The sequence below is a fragment of the Stegodyphus dumicola genome, chromosome 11 (assembly GCF_044657685.1).
Source record: "Stegodyphus dumicola isolate Sdum_Otavi_A_Nest chromosome 11, ASM4465768v1".
NCBI classification, from domain to species: Eukaryota; Metazoa; Arthropoda; class Arachnida; order Araneae; family Eresidae; genus Stegodyphus; species Stegodyphus dumicola.
In genome coordinates, this window is record NC_140778.1 from 159,366,846 (window position 1) to 159,393,889 (window position 27,044).

Consider the following 27,044-nt stretch of genomic DNA (forward strand, 5'->3'; position numbering starts at 1 on the left):
TTTAACAAATGGTTCATATGGGAAATTACAATAATTTCTTTTTTTCCCTTACCTTTCTTTAAGATTTTCTGATACCAATAACCCTTGAATGCTAATTAAGGTGAATGCTAATCAATACTGTGCCCAAAATTCGTGAAACCTCTCAAAATCACCATGAGAAGGCTCTCTGTAAAGTTTTGGCAAATTTGTTTTGGGTTTCCCTGGTTCATTATTCAAAATAGGTGAAGAATTACTCTTCAGCGACAAATCTGCCTTATACTTATGCAAAGTCTGAAGATAATTCGTAACTTTTGTTTTTCACAAATAATGTGTTCTGTATATTCCTGCTTATTCTTGACTTATATTTCAAAATCCAACACTTCAGGTATAAATCCTCAATTTCTAGATCTAACTTAAGTACTTGTTCTGCTTTTTCTTATAGATCCATCTTATATTTTTCTAATGATTTTATATCTGCAGTAACGTTTTGCAGTAATTTGGATATTCTGTTAATTACCGTGTTGTTAATCTTAGCATTTTGCATTTCGCTTTGTCTAAAACTTCTTTAGTATTCTCATCCATGATAATAACTAACAATATGATTTTGTACTTCTAAATTCTGTATGCTGTTACTATCATAAATATTCAATACTTGTTTATTAAGGAACTAAATATATGCATATGTACATCCAGCTGTTTACAGGGGAATTATAATTCAAACACAAAACACAATACATCACCATTACATTTTTTTTTTTTTTTTTTTTTTTTTTTTTTTTTTTTTTTTGTGCTCTCCTGTAACTGTCTGACACTTCTGTATTTTGTGCTGTCTATTGGCAGTTCTTACAACACCATCTGTTGGCAGATTATCCCAACTGCATATCATTTCTTACAATCAGTATATGAAATCCTCCTCATCAACACGTTCTACCTTCCAGATGTGAAAATGTTATTTAACTAATTATGTAATTTTTGAAATCAGAACTTTAAGCCTTCTCTTGAATTCCTTTCTACTCATGTTGAAAGAGTGGATTCAGTGTGAAGGTGACTTCCATTGGACTATGTAATAGCACTGACCTTGAGCTTTCAAGCCCTTATCTTTCATTGAACTTCTGAATAGAATTAACGTGAAACATCTTTGCATAAGTTTTCCCTTTAATTTTACCTGACAGTATGTAATTAAATATTTTTAAAATATATAAATTACATTTTTTAGACGTTGATAGTATTCCAGGTTTGTGACACAAATGTTAAAAATAAGTGTTTGTATGAAACTTCATTGAAAATGTAAAATTTCATATTAATTTTAATTCATATTCATAAATCCCCTACCTCTATTCATTCATATTATTTTTATTTTTATTTTTACTTATTTATTTTTTTTTAAAGCTATAATTTCTGTTTGCTCTTCGAAAAGCCATCTCGATAGGAAAAAAATAAAATAAAAAAGAGTAATCCTATTCTCAGCTAAAGCTTGAGATTTGTGATATGTGAATTGCTTAATTTTATAAAATAAATAGACTTGTGATGAATTTGTTACTTAATTTATACAAAAGAGATATTTTCATGTTACTATATTTAAAAAAATGCAGTGTTAAAAACCTCAGATATAGCATAACACCTCAAAGAAGAGCTTCCTGTTAACAACTAAAAAGACAAAAAGGAAAAGGTATCATGTAAATATTGTGCTCTTCCTAAAATAAAATTAGTATCTGGTGTTGCTAAGCCGTGAAACCAAGTCTGTTGTGTTCAATGACATTAAAATTTAACTAAAATTTGTTTTCATATTTAACAGTTCTTGCATTAATTTCTACATTTTTAAAAAATTTAATAGTATCGAGTAGAAAACAGCGGTATAAAAAGTAAAATATAAAATTATTTAGAAAGTATATTGTTTAAACAAAATTATATGTGTGTGTGCTAAAAAAAATTATAAAGTGCTGTAAGGTCAAGCTAAACCTTGAATTAAACAAAGCACTAAAATCTGCGATAGATTTAGTAGTAGTATTAATATTAGGAATAAAATTTTTATAATCTTTTTGGAACGCATAGAATTTAATACTTTAGTTTAAAAAGTTGGAAAAAGAGCAGTAGATTAAACTTTAAGAGAAAAGAATAATTTAAAAAAATGAAGTGTTCACCTCTTTTTGTCTTTTTAAACTTTTTTTTCCCTTTTATTCTTCTTTTGTGTAATTCTTTCAGCAACTTTTTAAATATTTTATAAGAATAGGGATAAAATTACTTACAATACTTACTTTCATTGAACAAAGTTACAGAACTAGAACTATTTTTCTGCATTGCATTAATTATTTGATTTATAGTAAGCCATCAGAAGAACCACAGAGTTGGATTGGTTATTTTGGAAAAGCAATCATTCAGTCTGCAAGTTACTTACCTACGCAAGTAGCTGACATGTTTTGTCAAGGAAGATCGTTTGCCACAGTCCACCTGCCTTTTTCAGGACTGCGAAACATCTGTGCTTTAGCCAGGTAAGCAGCTTTCTATATTGTATTCCAATTTTTCCGAAGTTGAGCTGGGATATGTTTATCAGTTTCGGATATGCTTTTTATCTGATTGCATCAAATTATCATTTCCTCAATTTATTCAAAACTTTATTGCAAAGTTTGAAGCTTTTTTTAATGTGTAATTTAATTACTGATTGATGAAGGTTTTTGTTGCGACTATACTTTTAAAGTGATTAAATATTTTGAAAATAGAATTTTTGTCTTTTGGATATAAAATCATTCTTTTCATGTCATTTCTTATTTAAAATAATTTAACTTTTACTGTGTATATGTAATCATGATGTTAAAAAAATTGACAGCCAGCTTAATGTCTTTAAATGTTGACCTTAGACATATATACAGTCAAAAGTCATTAATTCGGACACCCATGATCCGGACCTCAAAGCTACAAACTTTCTGCGCATGCGTCGCATTGAAGCATGCGCGTAAGACCTTTATGGCTGCGAATAAGCGTGTGTGCGTGATGAAAATACGTTTACGAATGTGCGTTTAATAGTATAACGGCCGGTATAAGCTAAGCTAAAATTATCTAATTCAGTTAATGTTGAAGATTGCGTTGTTCCTTAATCTTCGAATTGGATTCGGCTTATTATTTTTTGCAGACTGTTAGAGCAATTTTATAAAAGTAAGCTTGAACTTTTGATTATGTCAAATAGAATTTCTGATATATATTTACCAATATGTAAAGGATCTACAAAGCGAAAATATGTTTCAAAGTCCATTAAGCAAAAAGTGGAATTGCTGCAAAAAATGGATAAAGGCATATCCTTTGTTTATCTAAACTTTAACATTTGTTTATCTAAACTTTGTTTATCTTTAACGCAGCAGTGCGCAATGAATTGGAAGTTGATCTGTCAGCACTATCCTTATCTTCAGGGCAGATGTTTTTATTTTATTTGGCTTATAATTCCTTACTAAATGTAGTATTTCATCTCGAATGTACTCTGATATGATTTAAATCAAATTCCTCATCATTATAATTCACTTCCGATAGCGAAGAAAGTGACATAGGTTATTGAAAACGAAAAAATTTCGATTGACAAATTAGTCGGTATTCTCGACACAGTAATTATAGTACTTGAACAGCGGAACTTTGTAACTGAATAAGAAATTATATCTGTTTATAGAATTAAAGAGAATGTATTATCACATAAAAAACGAAGCAACTTAAACAACTTACATTGAAAGAAATGTTTAATAAAGTAAACAAATAAATATTAAGCTTTTTTTTTTTTTTTTTTTTTTTTTTTTGTAAATTTTGATACCCTTTAGATCATAATTGTTCTTTATTTCATAAATCATGGTTTCATATTTTTAATTTTATAATTTCTGCATGCCATCTTACCAGATTTAAACTGATTATCTATAATCCGGAATCGCCGGAGTCCCGACGAGTCTGGATTAACGACTTTTGACTATATTCAGTTACAAGTTTCATTAAAAAAATGTGGAGACTTTTATAAAAACAGTTTTGATTCTCTAAGTTGGGCAGAGCTATGTTGATGACTTTTCCCAAGGACTGTGCATAATAAAAAATTCTGGTTTGTAACTTGGACATTTTGTTTAATTTGTTAAAAAATCCAATTAACAAAATAATTCATTAAAAAAATTGTCATTTTCACATGATGATATAAACTTAATAATAACTTAATAACCATTTAGAAATTAAAACACTAATGATGTGTAACTATTAATTGTCAAAATTGGCAAGTTTTGTTTTGTACCTGTTATTTAAATCTAGCATAAAAAGCTTGAATTAAATCAGTAATAGGCATGGAAAATGAGTTGAGACAGTTTATTTACTCTTGAATATGTCTCTAATTTTGTTCATAAAAGTGTGAATATTTTATTGAATTTGTTATTTAATATATACTTTTTAAAATAAATTATTGAATTTTCTTCAACTGTAGCATTAAATTTGCTTTCATAAAATTCTGCACTTAATTTAAGAAATATTTTACCATAAAGTACTGGATTATTTACAACATTCTGGCCATTACAAAACACAGCAAACTATCTTCATTGGAATGTTTTTAAAAATTTCTGCTTTAGGCTTATAAAGGGAGGCTATTAAATAACACTAATGCACATTTGACTTGAAAGCAAATGAATCTTTGAGTAAGCTTTTGTTTACAGGTGTGTGCTGTAGCCTTGAAATCTGGACTTACTGCTTCCAAGTTTAAGACACTTTTATTTATGTATTTATATATATATTTATTTTGAGTGTTGTGAGAAAATGTAGTGCAGGTTGTTATTCATGCTTTTCCATAATGGCAGTTTTAAAACCATTTTCATTCAGGGCAGCATATGTCAATAGATCACGACAGACCCTATATGATTAATGATTATTCATGAGCTTTATGTCTTATACAGTGCAACTGTAATCAGTTATTTGCTTACATTTAGCCTGCTGAGCAAGGTTTATATCTTGATGATAATATCAGCTGACATGAATATACAGAAACATATGGTTCTAAGTTGCCTTATCACCAGAATGATTCCATTTTCGATGGAATTTAAAAAATGTTATCTCATCATCAGCATGAAACCCAAATGGACGTGGAAAAAGAAAGTGAAATGCCTAGGATTCAGCTGAAATAAGAATGAAAGATCCTCTTGGATCAGGTGTTTGCTTATGTTTAGTGTGCTGAATGAGGTTCAGAACATGATGATCTATCTATCAGCTGACATGTCACCTGCAGGCAAGTGGTAAAGTCATCGAAATCCCATAGCTCAGCCCGGGGCTCAAATCCCAACAAATGGACTGGCTACTGAGTGTTTTCATTGTTTTCCCCATGTGTAATGTGTATACCAGCCAGTACTCTTAGGAAGCCCTCCACAAAGGCATCCCTTGAATGCTTTGCTATAATCAAATTAAACTAAAACCTATCAGCTAATATGAATATGAAGAAACATGTGGTTCTCTGTTTCTATCACAAGAATGATGCCCTTTTTGATGGAATTTAAAAATGTTACCTCCTCATCGATGTGAACCCTAAGTGGACATGGATAATGAAAAATGAAATGCTTGGGATTTAACTGAAGTAAGGATCAAGGATCATCATATCAAAATGATGTGGGGTTGGTGAGATTCATGTGGCATAATCCTTCAAGCAGTAATTCCTCTCATAATGGAATTTTAAAAAATGTTATTAGTATAAAATTTAAGTGCACTTCGATGATAAAGAAAGAGATGCCCATGGTTCAGTTGAAATATTGATCATCTTGAGCAAAAGAATGCCATGTGTTTGGTAGGATTCATATGTCATAATCCATTAAGTGCTTTATCATACATTAACTTCAGTGTTCAACTATACTATTAGAACAATGTAAATCTTGCTGACAAGCATTTTGAAATGCATCCAAAACATATGCCATTTTATTATATGTTATTAGGTGCATTAGAGTCATACCTTCAGAACTTATTGCATATAGACTGCGTTTTTTCTGACTCGATGTATGGATCAAATTTATCAGTAACAAATTGTCATGCCTTTATCAAGTGAAGTTGAGCTGTATCAGTAGCTGGCAGGCTTTTCCACTTCTAAACCAACATTGGCCTGCATGGACAAATCTAAAATCTGTATAATATAAGATTCCATTGATGTTCCATAGCAGAATTTCTTAAACTGTGCTTTGTGGGACATGCAGTAGGGGTCGCCAAAAATTTTAGCAATTTTTATATTTCTTATTATAATAATTTTACAATTACCAAATATTTTTACATAATGTATCTGAAAATAGATAAAGATAGGATAAAAAAACAAAGAAAAAAGCAAAAACATTTCAATGCATTTTTTTATAATGCATTTTATTTTAAAAATTAATGTTAATGAACTAAAACTGCAATATTATATTACATTACAAATGAAGAAACTGACAGTTTCATTCCTGCATTTGTCTGATTTGTGCAATGCGTATGGGGTCCCACAAAATTTTCGTGAATATTGTGTGGCTCCCCCACACCAATAATTTTAAGAAGCCCTGTTCTATAGTATTGAAATGGCTGTCGTCCCAGTTCTGCCCAATTTTGGTAAAAAATAACTTACAAAATATATTGTAATTACAGTATACATATATAATAGTTGATTTAAATTTGAAATTTACCATAATAAGCAGTAAGTGGCTTAAATTAATCAAATGCAATTCCTGGTGTTTTATGTACTTGGATGTGTTTTTGACCAAGAAAATCTACATTTAATGTTGTGCCAAATTCTATGTAACTACCATTTACGATTTTGATGAAATCAATTTAAAAAGAGCACACATTTTTTACTTGACTCTAATGTGTGTTAGTATTTCCTATAATGTGTTATAAAGAATTAGTAAACTTAGTTTCTTATCAGATTTCAAATGGCATATGTCAAATTTATTTTTCCATCTCAGCATTCAGAAAATACCAAGAGTCTTAGTTGTATCAGGTGAAGGCATTTTGTATATTTATAACATGGAACAAGCTGAAGGTGGTGACTGCACTCTTGTCCAGACACACAAGTAAGTATTATTTAAAAGCTGCAACATATATCTTTTGACATATAGACACATCTTTGCTAATTGTATCAAGTTATTTCAACAAATAATTTTTTGGATAATACATTGCTAGCCACCGTAAATGCAACACCCTGAAGGAAGCATGCAAATAACATGAAATTTACAACATGCATTAGCGGAGGTGAGATATGCAAATGATTAGTATTTCAGCGCAGACGTACATCACACGCGCCTGTGGCGCCATTTCAAAGTTCTATTTAAGGCTTGGAGTTTTCGACGATTTCAAGTTTGGGAATTGTGTTTTTCAAAAAAATTATCAATTATGCCTCATAGTAAACAGCGATCATCGTTTGATCAAGTATCTGAGTTCGACAGAGGAAGGGTAGTGACCTACCGAGAGTGTGGATTATCTTTCAGGGAAATTGGTAGTTGTGTTGGATGAAACCAAACAACTGTAATGCGGATATGTGACCATTGGATGCAGGAGGGTACGACGGACCAACGTGTTCGATCGCATCCACCTCAGTGCACCACTTCACGTGATGACAGGAACATTGTGCGCATAGCAGTGACGGATCGCTTAGTCACATCATGAACAATAGCACAGCATGTTCAGTCTGTAGCGCATCATCCAGTGTCTGCGCCTACCATTTGACGCCGTTTACAGCAGAGTGATCTGTCCGCAAGACGTCCATTGCTTCGTCTACCCTTGACGCAGAACCACAGACTTCTCTGCCAATGGTGCAATGAAAGAAGGATGTGGACGGCAGAATGGAATGAAATTGTTTTTACTGATGAGTCACGCTTCTGTCTGCAACACCACAATGGTCGGATTCGTGTCTGGACACACCGTGAAGAGAGGATGCTGAACAGCTGCGTTATGCACAACCACACTGGTCCTGCACTGGGTATTATGGTATGGGGCGGTATTGGATATCACTCTCACACTCCTCTAGTACGCATTACCAGTACTTTAAACAGCCAGCCCTACATCTCTGAGGTATTGGAGCCAGTTGTCTTTCCTTACCTTTCAGAGCTTGCCCACAGCCATATTTCAACAGGATAATGCACGACCATACGTGGCATGCATTGTCCAAGGGTTCTTTGTCAATCACCAGATTGAATTGCTTCCCTGGCCTTTCGATGATAGAAACATTCTTTCGATGATATCTTTCGATGATCTTTCGATGATAGAAAACATGTGGTCCATGGTTGCTGAACGATTGACCCAGATTACATCCCAAGCTGCCACATCAGATCAACTTTGGCAGTGTGTGGAAGCTGCTTGGTCTGCTGTACCCCAAGAACATATCCAAAGTCTTTTGAATCAATGCCGAGGCGTGTGGCAGCAATGATCTCCAACAATGGCGGCTACTCTCACTACTGATTCTGAAAGGAACCACACTTCACAGAAGTCTAAAAATTTAATCATTTGATACTTGGTCAACATGTTATCCACTAAATTAATTTTGTTGTGATGTCTCTTGTCTTGGTGTTGCAATTTGGGTGGCCAGCAGTGTACTATGAGTTTAATACCATTATTTTTAAAGATAATGATAAATCATTTATTTTTTATCCTAAGCATAAAAAAAAGACATGAAAATTATAATAATTTTATTATGTGTAAATTACTACATATGAAAAGGATAAAATTGAGGTTTTTTTATATGAATATACAAATACAGTCAACTCCTGATTTATTGGGGTATTATAGGGGAAGATATGCATGGTTAACTCAAAATCATGGTTATTCCAAAGCCAATTAAAAAAAAAAAGTTGAGGTAGATAAATATAATATATGAAACAAAAAATAGTATAATATAGTATATATCTGTACAGTATTTTCAGGAAATGTGATTTAATAAAATTTCAGACCAACTTTATCAACAAACAAAAATAACAGTACAGTAAAATATGCAAAACACTCTTAGCACTCTGTTAGTTTTTTTTTTTTTTTTTTTTTTTTTTATCAGTGGTCTTATTTTGCATGGTGTCATTTTATCAATCAGCAGATTATCGTCATGCCCTTCCAAGTAGTCCAGAAGGTACTTGAATAAGTGCAGCTTCGTTTGTGACCTTATCATCAGTAGACTGCTCTCTGCCTCCATCCTCCTCCCCTTAGCTGTCACTTTATTACTTCATCCCTCCTCCTTGCATGATTAACAAATTGCTCATCTATGTCAGTTTTAAATGAGGGCGATTTTCAGTCACACTCTAGCCATTCAGAAATGTATTCTTTGTTTACATTTTCAACACCAGTTTCACTGTTTGCAATCTGAGTAAAATAAGCTGGTGATGCCTCTGTGTCTGTATCAAAACCTTAAAAACTTTTTTATCTTCTTCCAAGTCCAGAAGAATTAGCATTGAGAATTTCATGGCACATTGTCTAAAACTAACACTTGTTTCAGGAAAGGTCTGTGATTTTAAAAAGTACCTGAGGTACAAATTTATTTTCAAACCACTGCTGAAAAATGATTGTATTCATACATTCCTTTTCTGATTGAAATAGTGCACTAGTAAGTTAGTTCATTCTATGTGTTTAAAAGATATAAGTTTGTTGCCTTTCCGCTGACAACCAGTTTCGATTTGTGGTTTCCTGCCATGTTAGAACCCATCATTATTATCTTTTGAGATTTAGTGATCTTTTGATGGGGACATTCATTGCTTTTTCAGACACAAGAGTTTTTGTTGACAAGCATTTCCAAAATAAACCTGATTCATCAACATTGTGTATTTGTTCATCCAGTAAATTTTCAGTCTCAGTCAAGTTTTTAAAATTACTGTAAGTCTTTTACTTCATTCTAATCACCACTCAGAAGTTCACTGTGCACTTCCAGCTCTCAAATACCATGGCACTTCTTGAAATGTGTAAGCCAAATCAGTCCATTTATTGGGTTTCCGTGTGCTTTCCGTTGATTAAACCACTCCAGCATGACTTCATAGGTTGACTTCTAAGACTTTTTGATTGTTTTCCTTTCCTTCATTCCTACAGCAGAATCAGACACACATGTGAACCAGATAAGATGATCCTTTTTCTTTAATAAATCATGCACAGGTCTGCTCGCCAGCTCCATACTGCAAGGACACTGATTTCACACTTGATCCATATTCTAGTTTACTTATCATTTAAAGCTTCTGATTAATGGAAAGAGCAACATGTGCTTCTGTTTATTTTTTCTGATATTTTGCAAACGATCCTGATTACGGTTCATGTAAAAAAATCATTTTTCAAGCAATTATGCTCAAATTGTGTGCTTTTCTGAATTAAAAAGCTGGCGTAAGTTTAACATAATATGTAACTGAGCTTACCTTTTTTTATGTAGAATTTCAATAACAGTAAGCAGTCACTAAAAAAAATTACAAAAAAGATAAATGTTGCACAAATTACTACCATTGCAACAGTAGACGCAAAATAAGGACTAAGAAATTTTCCGATTGCGTCTATGGCACCAGCCTGTACCCTTACATACGCATCTGTATCACATATTTTTGTTCACATAGATTTACAAGATCAGCTCAACTTATGTCAAAACAGCAAAAAGCATTAACTGATAAAAATCAAAGCGATATAAATAATATATAGATCTTATGTGGGAACTGCAGTTTTTGCAAACTTTTGGAGGAAATGTAGCATCTCTGGTTGAAACTCTAAGCTGTACTGTTGTCAACAACATAGCGGCGTGCAAAAGAGTATTTTGGATATATCCCTAGATATCAACCCTAGAGCATTTTTTGGGACCTTTTGTAATCGCAGTTTGAACCTTGTCGTAAACAACGCTGTGAAAAACAGTTTATTCAGTGCAAACTTACATCTAAAAATTTTTATTTTTATTTTAAGGTAATAAATAGTGTTCAGCAATATATTTGGTATCGAATGCGTTTAGTATATTATTTCGCTTCGCTTGCAGTGTTACGTTTTTATAACGTGTTGTTGTTGTTGACTAATGCTCGCTTGTCTAATCTATAGTCAGTCCATGCCCACTAAATTCTTTATGGCAAGGAGTGCAAGATACGCCTGTCGTTGGCCTTGAGCGCCTTACAGGTGACAGTACAATTTAGCACAGTTTCGCCCCCAATTGTGATGGAGAGCATCATGGGGGGGACGGGCACGAGCATCTCCCACCCCTCTTGCCTTACCACAAACCTTTCGAGAGGACTTTTGCCTCACATATTTACAGTGCTCCATATCGCACGGACACTATACATTTACAAACATCCATGCCTTCTCCGAGATTCGAACCCGGCCCTTCAGCACCACAGTCAGCAGTGCTAACCACTGTACCGGTTGAGCAGCTTTTTATAACATATATATATGTATAATGCTTCAATAAATATGTTTGAGTGTGGGTTTTAACAAAGTGTAAAATGTTTGCATATTTAGACAAATTAAAAGATGAAATGTAATTTTTTTAAATTTTTCATAATATGTTAATAATACTTCATTTTAAATGTTAACCATAAGCAAAAAGCATCACTACATAAAGGCACTCGCTAGACATTTGCATGACGGCGCCAATTAGGTTTGGTGCGGGTCTGGGGATAGGAGACAGGAAAGGATTTGTAACTGCAGTCAGGTTGTTAAAAACTTGTTGGAAAGGAAAAAGTTGGAAGGGCCAGATAAGTCATAAGCCCTAACTAATTAACTTAAGTTTCATATCAATTCTGCTCTCTTTCTAACTCTCTCATTAGTGTGTGCACTGATGATTGTTGTGTTTTCACTAGAGTCCTTTTTTTTTTTTTTTAAACGGTACGTTGGATAATAGCCCTCAGTAAACCGGAAGTTGACTGTGTGTGTAAAAAAATAGCCAGTATGTTATAAAATGGGCTTAAAAATTCTGTTTTTATATATACTTCATTCTGATTTCTCGTTTCTCTAAATTATATGGATATATGTTAATGTTGTTAAAAAATACCTTTTTTTTAAGTTGCATCTTTTATAGTTATATTGTCTCCTTGTATTGTAAATTACAAGGGCGTTGTCTGTTTTTTTTTTTTTTTTTTTTTTTTTTTCCCCCAAGTGTATTTGATTCATCTTTGTATTCTTATGCTATCTTCAATTCATAAAAATACTACTAAATCTTTGTTAGTAGTAGTTAGTTAAAAATTTTAGTTAAACTAAACTTTAACTAATTCATAATACTACTACTTAATCTTCAAAAATATTACTAATAACTTTTTTTGATTCATATGAATAATCATCTTTGTATTCTTATGCTATCTTCAATTCATACTAACTTTTTGTTTAAGAGATTTTTTTCTATACTGGAAGGAATTAAGAGATACCTGCCATGATTCTTTGCTGTAATAGTCAGCACATGAAACTGATTATTTGAAGAATTTGTGTGCAGCTTCAGGCAAGAATTCTTATATTTTCAACTATTTCACCTTTTCGTGCTCCTTTCTCCTCCTCAGTGTGTCAAACAATGGCTAGTAAGAATCTTTCTAACTTTAAAAAGGTTGGACTTTTTTGCTTCTAAAAGCCAAAGGTAAGTATAGTATTGAAATCACATGTAGAGCTGCCTCCTCGTGGAAATTATTTTTCTTCCAGAGCAGAGTGAAAAATGTTCCAGAAAATTAATATATATTAACGATGAGAGATATGAAGGAATTATCTGGTGAATTATTGTATCATTGATTTCATATACTATTATTGAAGCTGCTAAGACTCATAAGCTTTGTTGTATATTGTTTTGGGCCAGGAAAACTATGAATGTCGTTCACTACACTGTTGTGTCAATTTTTGTTATGCAGTATCATCTATTTTCATCCAAAGCTCATCCTCTTATTTTATAATTTAGTCAGCATTTTGTACATCGGATTTCTTTTCAAATATCAAAGTAGTGGTTGTATATCTGAAACCACCAAGTTGGTTGTTGTGGATTCAGTTTCCATTAGTTGAACAGATATAGTGCATGTGGTTTTCATCACATGTAATGTAAATATGGGCCAGTTTCTTAAAAAAAATTCTCCAGAAATCTGTATCTTCTTATAGGTAGGTAGTTTAGTAAACTTTAGTGTAATTTTGTAAAACATTCTAGTTCTAAAATCAATAGCATCTTTGTTTCTGGTGCTTTGTCTGGTATATCTGTTTTTGATGGTTAAAAAAAAAAAAAAATAGAAAAGCAAAACAGATATATATATCTGTTTTGCTTTTCTCTTTTTTATTATATTAAAGATATAATAGTATTACAAATAATATTTCTATTCCAATTTCAGTAAATTCAAAATTTGTTACAAAATGCTTCTAATGCTTTTTTGACGTATTCTACTATTCTCATGGTTTTTTTTTGAGGGGGGGGCTTGTTTTTTGTTCCTATTACTTCAGATTATTGGTGTACAAAATCTGTCACGTAGCATGTCACCTATATTGTAACATTCCAGATGAACGTTTGCAAGCTATAGTCTGTCTTATTTGATTATGCCAGTAAGATAATATGGCATTTATACTGCTTCATTTGTATTGCAGTTAAAATGTGTGTTTCTGAATTTGCAAGACTAGTTTAGTATGCTTTCATTTGTGGCTGATTTGCTGTTCATCATTGAGTCATTTAGAGTAAATTAATCAACTCTATGTGGGTATTTTGGATGGCAGGCTAAACCGAACATCTAATCTTATAACTTTATTGAAACATTTCATCTATTGTTCCATTGTTCTGTACAGTATTGCTTGGTTACTATAGTGTAGGATTTCGATAACATTGTGTAGCATTTTTTTCCACCATCTGCTACTCTGATTTTAAGGCCATGATAGTTCAATGCTTCCTGCATATTTCTGCTATTTTGCCTGTGAAATGACAGTATTGTTTCTAAGGTTCATAAAAAAGAATTACTATTGCTTCTTTTTCATACTTTGAATTTTCAACTTTCAGGAAGACTATGGAAATTCAACTTTAAAATCATTGTATTAGTAAATTAATTTAGAGTAAATTAATTTAGATGTATCTTGTTTCTTCACCTTCCTTCTCTAACCATTATAAGCATTTCGTCCAACACTTAGTAGATTTTGATGAAGTTATAGAAATTTATAATATGATATTTGCTTTGTGTATTACCTATTGTTTTATTTCAGTCTGATCAGTTCAAATGAAGAGAGTAGTAGTTCCAAATCCACAGAGAGTAATCCCCCAGATCCATCATCTGGCTCAAATCTCTCAGATCCCTCAAATATCCGTAGGCCACCTATGCAGACAGGTAAGAAACAGATAGCACTGGCCAACCGTGGTTTTGTTACAGAAGATTTTTTAGTGCATTTTATGTGCTAATAGATGCTGATTTCAATTTAGAAGTCCAAATTTCTCTATCAGGCTGTGCATTTTTTGTAAGAGAACTGTTTACCCAAATTTTTCATATGTGTTGAGAGTCAGTTTGGCTGTCATTTTCAGTGTTGCCAAAAGAAATAGAATATCTTCAAAAATGATTAAAATTGTGTTGCTTTTATCAAAAGAGTTGGAACACTTAATTTTAGAAAATAAGTGATCTTTTGTGCTGCATTAGAATAGACTTATTGAAGAGTGCCCACACTGTCCTAAAGATTGAAAACCATTATATGTTGGCAGAAAGAAAAAAAAAAAAAAAAATGTAATTTTTCTGAAGAATTTCTGAACTTTTCTGGAGATGACTCTTTGGACTGCATATTTTATTTTTTAAAGTGAAGTTCTTCACATTGAATTGCATTTTTTAGAATATTTTGTGAAGAATTCAAAAACATGAAATGAACTGTTTGGAGACATCCTTTATTAGCACTGTAGTCATGGTATTTTCCACTGTCTCATTTGAGCAGAGTTCTTTTCTGTGCAGTTTTTTTTTTCAGAGGTGAAAATGCCAAGAAATCACATGGTATTAGATCTGAGGTGTTCTAATATTATAGAAGAGAAGAAAGAAAATGTTCTGGTATTGTGCCTTTAGTTTTAAATGATGCTACCAACATAGCAGCTGAGCATTCTTCTAGAGCACAAACTGCTGTTTAGCAAATATGGTCTTGCATTCCTCATAAAAGATTTTGAGGACATCTGCATAATAGTTACTATTTACTGTTTGCCCAACGAGTTGGTAATTTTGATGTTTGTGATCATATTGGATGGCCAAGAAGAGCGTAGATCATTTTTATACTATTAGCCCAGAAGTTCAAAGTTATTGAAATATTTAACCATGATGAGAGTATTTTATCACAGTATACATGCCACAACATTTTAAATATTTCATTATGGCCATCCTGAAGTTTAACACAAATTTCAATCACATTTCTGCCATATTTTCTTGTCCATCATGACAAAATGCTTCTGCTGATGTGACCAACCATTGAATATGGTGGGTGTCCATCTGCATATACATCAGATTCAGATACATTGTGTAAAATCATCACAAAACCTAGTAGAGAGTTGGCATAACTAATACCTAAAAAGACAAACATTAGCAATCTTAAAATTATTTAATTGATCTTTGTAGAATCCTCCAAAACAAAATTAAAAATTGTTCTTTATTCATGAAAAAAATGGAATATATATCAGTGCCTCTTGCTTATTCTGAATGTACAAAAGAATCATTTAGGAACATGAAACTTTTCATAAGCAATGACAAAGCACTGATGATGTGTATGTAAGCAGCGATAACTTTATTCCTTGGATTACAACTTGGATGCACAAAATATTAGCTTAAAAAGTGGATGTTAACTTCAGAAAATTAGAAATTCAGCTTCTGAGTTCTTATTACTTGTTCAGAAGGTGTACTTGCCAGACATAAAGAAATTTTATGAAATATGTAAAGCAATAGATTGGAAAAGGAGAGAAATTTCGTTTCCTAAAACTGAAATTTCCTTAAGCTAATGAAGCTAATATAAAAGAGAGCATCTTTTTTGGTCATCATATTAAGGAATACAGGAATGAACATGCATTTGAAGTTTCATTAAATATAGCTGAATCTGATACATGGAATTCCTGTAAAAACATTGGAATGATTTTCTTAGATAACCAAAATGAAGAAAATTTAGGAGAGCTTAATAAGTTTTGAAATATCTAAGGTCTAACAAGTTGCTTAATATTCAGTTTCTGGAATTTTGTCTTGATTCCTTCTGCCACCATCAACTACAAGCATAACCATAGCAAGTATAGAGGATGTTGCTTTCAAAGTGTATGCACAAAAGAAAAGTTTGTAAAGGAAATTAGTGTTCCAAGTTGTTATCTGACTACTCTTAAATTCTCTAAAATGATGTACCAGAGGTAAAATATTAAAGAAATTTTTTTTTAAATTTCATTCTAAAGTAAATATAAGATAATGACATTTTAAAAAGTAATACATTGATTATTCAAAAAATGCCTGAAGGAAGTTCTGGCAAGCACATGTGAAATCAGTGCTTAATATTATCACATCATTGCACATGAAAAAAAAAAAAAAAAAAATCAGTGCACGTTTGAAATCAGTGCATAAAGTGCATTTAAAATCTATGTAATGAAAGATATTAAATTTTGTTGGGTATTATAATGCTTTGGAATAAAAAAATTGATTAATTGGGAGTTTTTTTTTTTATTGAACTGTTCATAATAAAGTATCTAATCCCACATCTCACAAAATTAGCAACTTCATGTTTAAACTTTACTGATTTTTAAAGACAAATACTCATAATGATATATTCATATTAGCATATAGCATAACTGTTTATTTGTGTGCAGCAGTTTTTGTTGTCCATGCTTGTGCATTTGTTGTGAGTTGTGTAAATGTCTTAAGTTTTGCATATAGTATTCCCAGCTGTTAAAAGCCTGTTTTTATCACATGATAATGGTGATGTCTTGTAACTCATGTTGTGAACTATTTAATTGAAATAGTTATGGTATCTTTGTGAAACTAGATGGTTCTTCATAATTTTTGTCTTGAACAAACGGAAAAAAAAAAATTTTTTTTTGATATTGTGCACTTAACATCATCATTCAGAAAATACTTATATAGACATCCAAAAGCAAGCCTTATGATATTTTCCCATGGATTAAATTTACAAGATATTTCTGAATGACTATTTAATTGGAAGTTCTATATTGCTTTTCTAAGGTAAGCTGAAAGCAATACATAAGCCACTGAATTTTTAATGGTATTTACTATAATTTAAAACAAGGATAGCATTCCAGATGAATAAAATGAATGAAATTTTGATTTTAAAAATTGTAATTAAATTTTAAGTTTGAAATACATTAGGATATGTTAAATTTTAAGTTTGAAATGCATTAGGATATGTTAGCAATTATTATTTTTTTGTCAAATATCATTGCTAGATCATAAATATTGTAATATAAAACAATTTTTAGACACTAATGATGATTAAGATATAGTACAAAAGTTAATTTGCCATCAGTTGGGCTAATTTCCTATTTCACATATCTTTTTGGTCCTTTTCTCTGAGAGGATTTAAAATGTAGTTGAACTTTCTTGTTTTTCTACTTCTATTTTCAGAAAACTGCTGAGGGATAAAATGAGTTATCAAAATGGACTCTTATATAAGTTTATACATTTTTAAACTCATTAACCTGTGTCTGATAAATGTTAGCTATGTCCTAAAGTACAAAAAATTGATAATTTATTTTTTAAAATATTTTAAAATTTATATTATGCATAACAATTTATAATGAATGATATTGTTAAGAGCGATAATTGAGTTAAAAATCATACATAATCAATAATACATACCTGAATAAAATGGTGTCCATTCTTTTATAATCCCTTTTGCTAATATGTATTATGAAGTGGATGTATATACTAGAAGCTGTTCTTAACAATTAAATCAATATTAGTTGAAATACAGTGGTACAATGAAAGTGATATACAACAGTATTCACTGGAAACTGTGAATAGCAAAAGCAAAGTATTATAATGCATAAACTAAAGAAATCATTTTTAATTTTTTTTCCAGTAAGGCGTCACAGTGTGTGATAATTATGTGTTAATTATCATAAGACACTGTATTGCATTGCATAAGACATCAAAATTAATAGAATAATATGGTATGTCTTACTAGACTGCTTACATTTATTTTTATACCAGTACAATTTTAGACTGTAATGTAGTATCAAGTTTAAGGGATAGTATTAATTGCACATTAACTTTTGCCTTTCTTAGACAATTACATACATTTGTACACCTTGCACAAAAAAAGGGGGAAACAGTTTTATATCTCTCATTCTATTGGACTGATTGTCAAAATTTAACTTCCATTTTCCATGTCTTGAAAGCTCGACATATATTAGATTTATATATAACATTATTCTAATAGAGTTATTTTGACACAAAATTGAACTTTTTCTGAAATAACACACCCTTTTTTTTCCCCATATTCTATGACTCATATGATGCCTACATATTAAATTTTGTAATTTTTAGTGAAAAATTTAGAAATTTTTCTTGGCACATTTTTTTTTTTTTTTTTTTTTTTATTTTGTGCCAAGAATAATTGACTTGGCGAACTTCTTAATTTATAGCAATTTATTTTCCTTTCCTTTCCGTAAAACTCTTAATTTTTTGCAGGTATGTTTAGAAATACATCTACTTTAAGATGATTTTAAAACTTTTATAAGTTAGAATTCAAAATTTTTTTCTAAAGATACAAATTTTGAAAATAAAATAAATCATAAAAATGGGTGAATTTTGTTTGGAAGGAACTTAAATTTCGAAATGTGAAAAGAAGAATCAAATAAGTTTAATAAAAAAAAGAAATATAAATAAATATATACCAAATTCAATTAACATGGAGGAGCTGAAATTTTGCGAGCTAATTTTTTAAAAACTACTCGTGCTATTTTTAACAAAATTTGGCACTTCGGCATAATCTGAGTCATAAAATCGAAATATGGAAAAAATCAGTATGTAATTTCAGGAAAACTCCAGTTTTGTATCAAAATACCTACATTAGAACAATGCTATGTGCAAATCTAATATATATCTTAAGTTACGCTTTCGAGACATGCAAAATACAATTTAAATTTCGACAATTGGTCCGGTAGTAGAGTGGGAGATATGGAAGTGTTCCCTTTTTTTTTTTTTTTTTTTTTTTTTGTGCAAGGTGTACTTTCTTATAATGCGTTTGAAATTTCAAAATAAATATTTACTACTGGAAGAATTTTTTTGAAAAAGTTTCTTCTGTATAAATTTCAGTTGATTGATATCACCCAAATAAAAAGTCTTCCATCTTTAATAAACAGTATGCAATATATATGTGAGTACATTTTCATTTTCTTTTCCCTTCTCTAATCATTCATTCTTTTCTTAAATAAAGGGAGTGCAAGCTATGCCGCCATAGTACGAGGTAACGAAGCCGGTACGGCCCAAGGTGTGTAGCATTTTCCGATGCATGGATGCCTTCACGCCTTCTTGCATGAGGCATGTTTTTTCACAGTTTATCTCAAACAGCATTTTAAAAAATATCATTTTAAGCTAATAAGCAAAATATATAATATGTATGTTAAGTTTCGATTTAATTCATATATTTTGAAATGCAGGAGACTTAATATATTAGAATACATAGTAAACTAATTATCAGTTTGCCTCATAACGTTTAAGAGTTGAGTGTTACAAACATTTTGCACTGTCACTTTGTGTACCTCTAAATCAGTGATTTATTAAATTAAGAAATATCACTCCTTTCATACTTTCCATTATATATATTAGGCACAGTATCATGCTTTTTTGCATAGTGTATTGAATGTTAGTGATTATTTTTTTATGTCAAGTATAAAAATATTTTGTGTGTTTTTCCTGCATTAGCATCTTATTACCTAATGCTTTTTACTAACATTCAGTTTTAGCATTATTCAGCTAACATTTAGCTTTCTAATATAATGAAGTTGGCATTTAGTTTATTCTAGTGAATAATTATTGATGGGGAAACTTCATGTGAGGAAGTGGGAAAACTTCATTCATGCAAACGTCAGGCAATGTGTGTACTTTAAAAATATAGATCTTTAGATGCTCTTTTAGAGTCGATTCTAAAGTTCAATTAAAATTTTAATTTTCTTGAAATCTAAGTTTTTTTTACTACAGCAGCAAAAATTTCCCAGAAGTTTCGATTTTAGTTTAGTCATACAACTTGCACTGTTAAGCAAGTGTAAATAAGTATATAAATATTAAAAAAATAATGTTAAAATAGTGTAATTGGTAACCTAATGTTAAAATAATAAAATTTCTCTGTTTTCATAGTAACTATATATCATTCTCTCTATGTCTATATATAGAAATAGAGATATATATATATATCGCATGCATTTTTAATGAAGAGTAAAAAAACTAACAGTATTATCAGGGGAAAAAGTCCTTTATATTTGGTGGAGCCAAAAAGGTTTTGGAACTGATTTGAGGAAAAGTACTTTTTGTTAGACTGGAAAATAAGGATTGGCCTTTCTTCATAGAATCTTGTTACCTTATTCAAATTAGCTAAATTTCACTCTTTTTAAGAGGTGTTCTCAAGGATTAATAATGAATAGCAAGTCATACATTTAAGTAGTTTCATTGCAGATTCAGTAGTAGGCTAGATGCTAATTTTATAGTAGTGACTTTGGTTTTATGATGATATGATTGCTACAGTATTGATCATAAGCTACAGAAAGTTTGAATACTTCATTGTTTGAGTGTTAAAAACGGTATATTACATGTGTCATCACAATCCACCTTAGGGATAATTAAATGTTGTGATCTTGCTGAGCGATTTATGGATTTAAATATACTGGGCAGATCACTTGGATTGCTTTACAGATTCCTATTATTAAAATGTATTTGTTTTGATGTGCAATAGTCAAAGATATAAAACTCATTTCAAGTTGCTGGTTCTATGTGCATTTTAAGCAATTCTTAAACTATAAAATGACCTTGCATTTTCGCTTTTTTAAATGCACTAAGAGATTTGCATAATTTTCATGAACCTGTACATTACTTTCTTACATTGTTAGGTGAAAATTCTTTTTCAAGTTAATTCTGAACTGCTTGTGGCCTAACTTTGTTATGATTACCCACATATTTTATGTCATTATTCAGATTTCCAGAGTAAAATGCTTGGAACCATTACTGCATAATTGAGTAGTGTTTTTTTTAAGCTGATTTGTTTTGCATGATGCTGTGGTTAGATTGTATCGTTTTGCTCTTACATACATGAAGACATCATACAGAGACTTGGTCATAGCTTTTTGAGAATCTTGAAACAAAATAACCAGTACATTTGAAAGATGATGATTTGAAACAGTAATTGTAATTCCTGTAATCTTGCCCTCAGCTATATGAGGGCTTCATGTAACTTAAATATGGACGTTGTGTAATCTGAGGTTTTGCATTACGTAAACCAGTTATTTGTTAGCTCCTCTAATATCATAATGATACACTCCATATGCAATAACTCTGAATTCAGAACTTAACAGTAATCTTTTAGGAATGAGAGCCCTAATTGTTATATGCCTACATATCTGTGTAGAATTTATTGCTTAAATTTGCTTTTTTAAAATATCTCTGTAACTTGCTTTAGAAATTGTAATAATATCGTTCTTATTGAATATATTAAATTGTTTATGGAATAGAAAAGTGTATTTTAAATAATGCTATGGTTTAATTTGTTATATTACATAAAATAAGATTAATTGTTTAATTAAAAAAAGGATTAAATAGCTAAATCCCTTTTTGCAATGGTATTTGTTATAGTTCAGAAAATCACTTGACAACTTTCCTCTGACTATAAATGCACCTATCTCTCTGTACATATCTTGCATTTTGATGTTATTAATAATGCTGTTTCTTAAAATGATTACATTTATGAATTTTTAGATTCATGAATATGATTAAAACATGAATTGAGCCAGACCTGCTCCTGAAACAGAATTCATAAATCCAGAAATTCATTGTTGAAAAATTATTATATTTTAATTATTCTTCATACCAATAAGAACTATGAATATATCATTGATCTATTAAAATATGTTTCAATTAAAAAATTAATTATGAAGAAAAGTACTTTGTGTGTAGCTGATAACATGAATACAGAATGGCTTATAAAAATGTAGCCTTCATCTTCAATATCTGCATTCCCCCCACTCTTTGGATGAGACTGTAATCCTTTGTACTCGCTCTGCCAACTCTTTGTTTGTCTGGTGATTTAGTCTCACAAATTAAAAGCGGTTCTAGCTTCACTGTGTCTATTCATGTTGCATCAGATAAATGGTGTCCATCTTATCATATTATTATTGAAGGCAAGATGTTTTTCTTGAAGAATATTATTTCATAACCTTTTTAGTAATTGTCACCTCATTGAATCTGAAAATAAATTCTGACAGTTCTCTTATATTTATTGCAAGATAGTTTATTAATTAAAAAATAAATAAATCTATACAATTACATGTGATACAAAACAATATATCAGCTTTCAATGGCTATTTTGTTTCTTACTCATAATAATACTTCCAAAGCTAGGCTTCTTTTTTGAAAGAGCCATTTGTAAATTATCATTATCATCTAAGCAATTTCTGACTGTTTTTATGGGAAAATTGATGAAAATCACATTTTACATAGCTAGGTGGCGGCAGATGGTAAATGTGTCTGCAGCACTGCTTTTGTCAACTGACGTTAAGATTCTAACTGCATACATCTGACTTGTTCTCCATTCAGTTTTTTAAATTATGTTTCAATATGTACATTAGTTCATTTTAGTAATGTCATTTTTTATTAAATTGCTCTCATCCATTGAATTTTGGTCGAATAGAAATAGATCAAGATTTGTTTTCGAAATTTACTATACGTTTTCGTGGTACACTTAATAGCTGGAGGAGTATTACAGTTTTCTAATTTTCCAGAATGATTGAATTGAGCATGAAGATACACAAAATTCCCATCTCTGTGACAAATGTTTAATTTTTCAATGAATGAAGATAATTTTTCAGTATCTGTTATTATGTTCAAATACTTGCAGTGATGTGGATTAATATGTATTGTAATATGCTTCCAAGAAGCTGGTAATTTTTTATTATTGAAAAGACACTTGCTTTCTTAGTAAATTAAAATGAATTGAAAAATAAAACTTGAAGTATGAAAACTTCAGACTGCAGTTGAACACCATAGTAGAATTTACCGTTATTCAGAAATATGTAAAAATGTCTTAAAAAATACAAATGTTTCACATTTTTCATATAGTATAATTTTTGCTGCTGCCATCATATAAAATATCAAGTATTGAATGCTGAATGAAATTAAAGGCCATTTAAGAACAATTTCAATTTTAAAACTCAGTTTATTTGTGCATTTTGTTTTTAATGTCAAATGATATAAATGGCATTCCAATAATAATATTGAAACGAAATTCTAGATCAAGTTCGAATCATTCATAATCAAAAATGAGATGCATGGCCTGAAAGGTTTTATATAATTTTAATTAAGTGTAATATTTACATATATACAATGCAGGCTAAAATGCCTGAATGGAATATTAAGGATTAAAAAGCAAGAACTTAAAGTCACGTGTTCAGAAGGGGAAGCGTTAAGTAAGACAATAGATGGACTTCAACGCCATCTCTTGGCGTTATCAAAGAACAATACTTGGCAAGATTACAACACCCAATTAAATATCTTCATTTCTTCTTCCCTGTATATTCTTAATGTTCCCGACTGTTATCCCGTAGACCTCAAATGAGTCAGTACTGCTAGAGGTGCAGTATGTGTCATCTGGTACAGCATGCAAATCATGGCCATTATCACCATTCAGTCTGTGTTTCCATATGTTGTTGAGGACCATCAAGAGTATTTAATATGTCCATTTTCTTGAAGCTGTTCACTGTTATTGCAACATCAGTGAGAACCGATGTACCCAAAATCCAAGAGCATATCAATTAGTAACATGAAAACAGCTATTGTGTGTTCATTCATTTTAAAATTTAGGGGAGCTTGCTTCCTGAATACTTTAAAGGGGGAAATTACATGAATATTTAAAAAATTTTCAGGGAGTATTAAGTATACATGAGTAAATACATTATATAGAGAGACTTCCAGTCTGTACATTGTAACAAAATGTTATCATAATTATTAAATTTGATTCTGAATGCAGACAATAATATGCTTAAGCAGTATACAGTTAAAAATGATACAGTCTTTCAAATATAAGAAGTTATAAACCCATTTTTATTTAAAATTCTTGATATAAAAGAGTTCTTGTAAAATGTTATTTAAAAATCCATGTAAAAGGATTTATTGTATGATTAATATTATACTAAACACTGCAGTGTTATAAGTTTTAAGATAGTATCAAGACATTGCACATATAATTTATTACAAGTTGCTAAGAGCATATATCTGGAAAAGGTTTCCTTTGAAGTGTTAAAAAAATAGCATAGACTATTCATTTTGACATAGGGTTTGGTCAAGCCATGTACAAAGTTAAAAAGCTATTGATTGACCATTGCATTTTATGTAGTAATTTTATTAATACAAATCAACAGTAGGATTAGATGTAAGCAATGGTTAGTAAAGCTGCAATGATTATAAGTGATCAACAGATACACCAACGATATGAGGTTTAGACCAGGAAATTTAAATTCCTGGAACTGGTGCTATCTTAATAATGCACACTAGATCGCACGAATTTCGATATTTAATGTAAAATGTTTTATATGTGAAATTGGGCTCATTATTGTACATGCATTTTATTATAAGCAGAGAAGTATAGGTCTCTTACAAATAAGAAGGCAGTATCTTATTGTAGTTTTAAAGCATTATATAATAATGGCATTCTTTTTAAGTCGGAAGAAGGATTTGTAATCTATCTATTTTTTAAAATTAGATGTAGTTCCATAACGAGATTCAGGCTATTTCATTGGTTAAAACATAAGCTGGTGGGTATAAATACAGGCCAGCTTATATAAAATGAAAAATTCCAAAAAAGAATAGCCTGGCAGGAGTAAATTAAGAATTAATAACAGGATTTTATGACAGTAATAAATGAGTTGAAGTGAAAGTTAAAGAAAAAAGGTGGTTCTCTGGTTAGTAAGGTTTTAGAATCAACAGGGACTCGGAATTTTTTTTTTTTTTTTTAAATTAAATATGCATCTCTTTGTTGGGGGCTTTATGTTCTGTGCTTTGATTATTGCAGCTTAGGTTACATAATGATTATTGAAGGAGGAAAAATAATGTAATTCTTATATTGTCTGATAACTTCTTTTATCAGTGTTAATGCATGTTGTATATTATTGTTCGCTTTGTTCGTTGCATCTTAATTTCTAACATCACCTTTGCAGAACGCTAACAATTGAATTATTCTTGCTTTCTTTAATAAATCTTTGTTGTTATTTGTTGTGTACATGTGTATTATTTGTAATGTTACATGAAGATTTTTTTAAAACATGTGGTACTAGTCGCAGTATGATCTCACATGTTTTTAAATATTGAAATTAGTACTAAAATAGGTTGTGGATTGTTAAAGAATTAGCAGATTGTAGTAATGCACTGAAAACATTCATTCCGTTATATAAATATTACACAGTTTTCTTATTTATTCTTTTGATTTGAAAGCCAGCTGAGAAATATGTAATGTTTTGCTAATTTATATTTTCTGGAAAATTCTCTTTGAAAACAAGCCAAACAATAAGATATTATGCTGATAACAGTAAAATAAGATTTTAATTCATTATCAGAAACAAAAGATTTTAGTTTTATAGGAGATATTTTTAAATTGATTTATATTTTATAGAATCTTTATTCTGTTTCAAATAATGATTGTGGTTAAAAGTATATTGTGCTTTTAGAATTTGCAATTATATAGAAGCCAAAATAGAAAGAGAATCATTAACATCAATGCAAAATTCATGAATCTGTAGAATTGTTATTTTAATACATGTGGATTTAAGAGATTAAATGGCTGGGTTCTTTTGAAAAAAAAGTCAAGTTACAATTCAAAAATTATTTTCAATATTCATGTCTTAAAATATGATCTTTTTCTTTTCGTTAGTTTAAAACATCGAGGGGAGGTACATGGAACATAAACTTAAGTGAAAACAGCAAAAGTGCAGATTCACGAATTAGTCATGGAGCCAACAAATATGTGTAAATTTATAATTATTTTCTAATGCTTATTTGCTTGACTATGATAGCTTTCATCTTTTCTAGGATTACTTTGGCATCAAACTTTAATTGATTGATTTTGAACAGTGTTGTTATCTGCATAAAGGTTCGTAATTTATTGAATGCACACAGAACCAATGATAGCTTGATAAAATTTATTTTCCCAAGAGAAGCACTTAACAGTTCTGGAACTTTCCACAAAAGTACTCGTGCAGCTTATCAGTATGACAGAGCACAATCAGTACCACTTCAGACTTCTACGAACACCACACAATGCAAAGCGTATCTAAAGAGCAAAACTCACATGGAGATCTGTTTATAATCCAATATAAACAGAGTTTACATTAATCAACTCTGAACTAAAGACTGAGAGCTGATGCTATACTTGGTCTTATATAATTTTGCCCCAACACCATTACCTTCCATTTCTCGAAATTGCTGGAAGGCATATTACATGGTTACAGTTACATACAGGGTTGGATACAGTAACATATTGAAACTAGACCAATTACAGGGATTGAACTCAAATGTTGCCAAGTGTGGGAAATTTTGATAATTTAGTTGTCAAAACCATTGCTAGCTTGTGGCAATATCTCACCAATTTGTGGAGATAGCCATTTACCTCATGTTAAATGTCCCTGTAATTTTACTTTTCCGGCAATGCTTCGCTCTTCTTGAGGCCTGTTCATGTTGTTACATTATGCAAACTGTGTAATAATATCTTATTCAAAAAGTAAAATATTTTAAGAAAAAGATTTTGAGAAGTATTAATAATTGTAATGCCATCCTAGATAATCCGTAATCTAAATTAGCAGCAGTGGATAAAATTTTGTTTAGTACATGAGTACTAAATTGATATTTCATAAAATGTGCATATATTATTAGAAAGTTTCAGTAATTTTAATATATAGTAAAAACTCGACTATCCAGCATTCAACTAAATAGAAAATTTTGAATTTCTTTCTTTCTTTCTTTCTTTCCTTCTTTTTTTTT

General features: G+C 30.6%; 1 protein-coding gene across 5 annotated transcripts in view; it reads left to right on the top strand.

Moving 5' to 3' along the window:
- Positions 1-27,044, top strand: part of Atg18a (Autophagy-related 18a) — a 91,365-nt gene that overhangs the window by 35,127 nt on the left and 29,194 nt on the right. For 3 of the 5 annotated variants that reach the window (XM_085826172.1, XM_085826173.1, XM_085826174.1), the window contains exons 8-11: positions 2,301-2,468; positions 6,891-6,998; positions 14,065-14,186; positions 19,249-19,302. In XM_085826172.1, the coding sequence (XP_085682298.1) occupies positions 2,301-2,468; positions 6,891-6,998; positions 14,065-14,186; positions 19,249-19,302 (452 nt within the window). Of the gene's footprint in view, positions 1-2,300; positions 2,469-6,890; positions 6,999-14,064; positions 14,187-19,248; positions 19,353-27,044 lie in introns of all 5 variants that reach the window. The other 2 variants (XM_085826176.1, XM_085826175.1) reach the window with 2 other exon arrangements.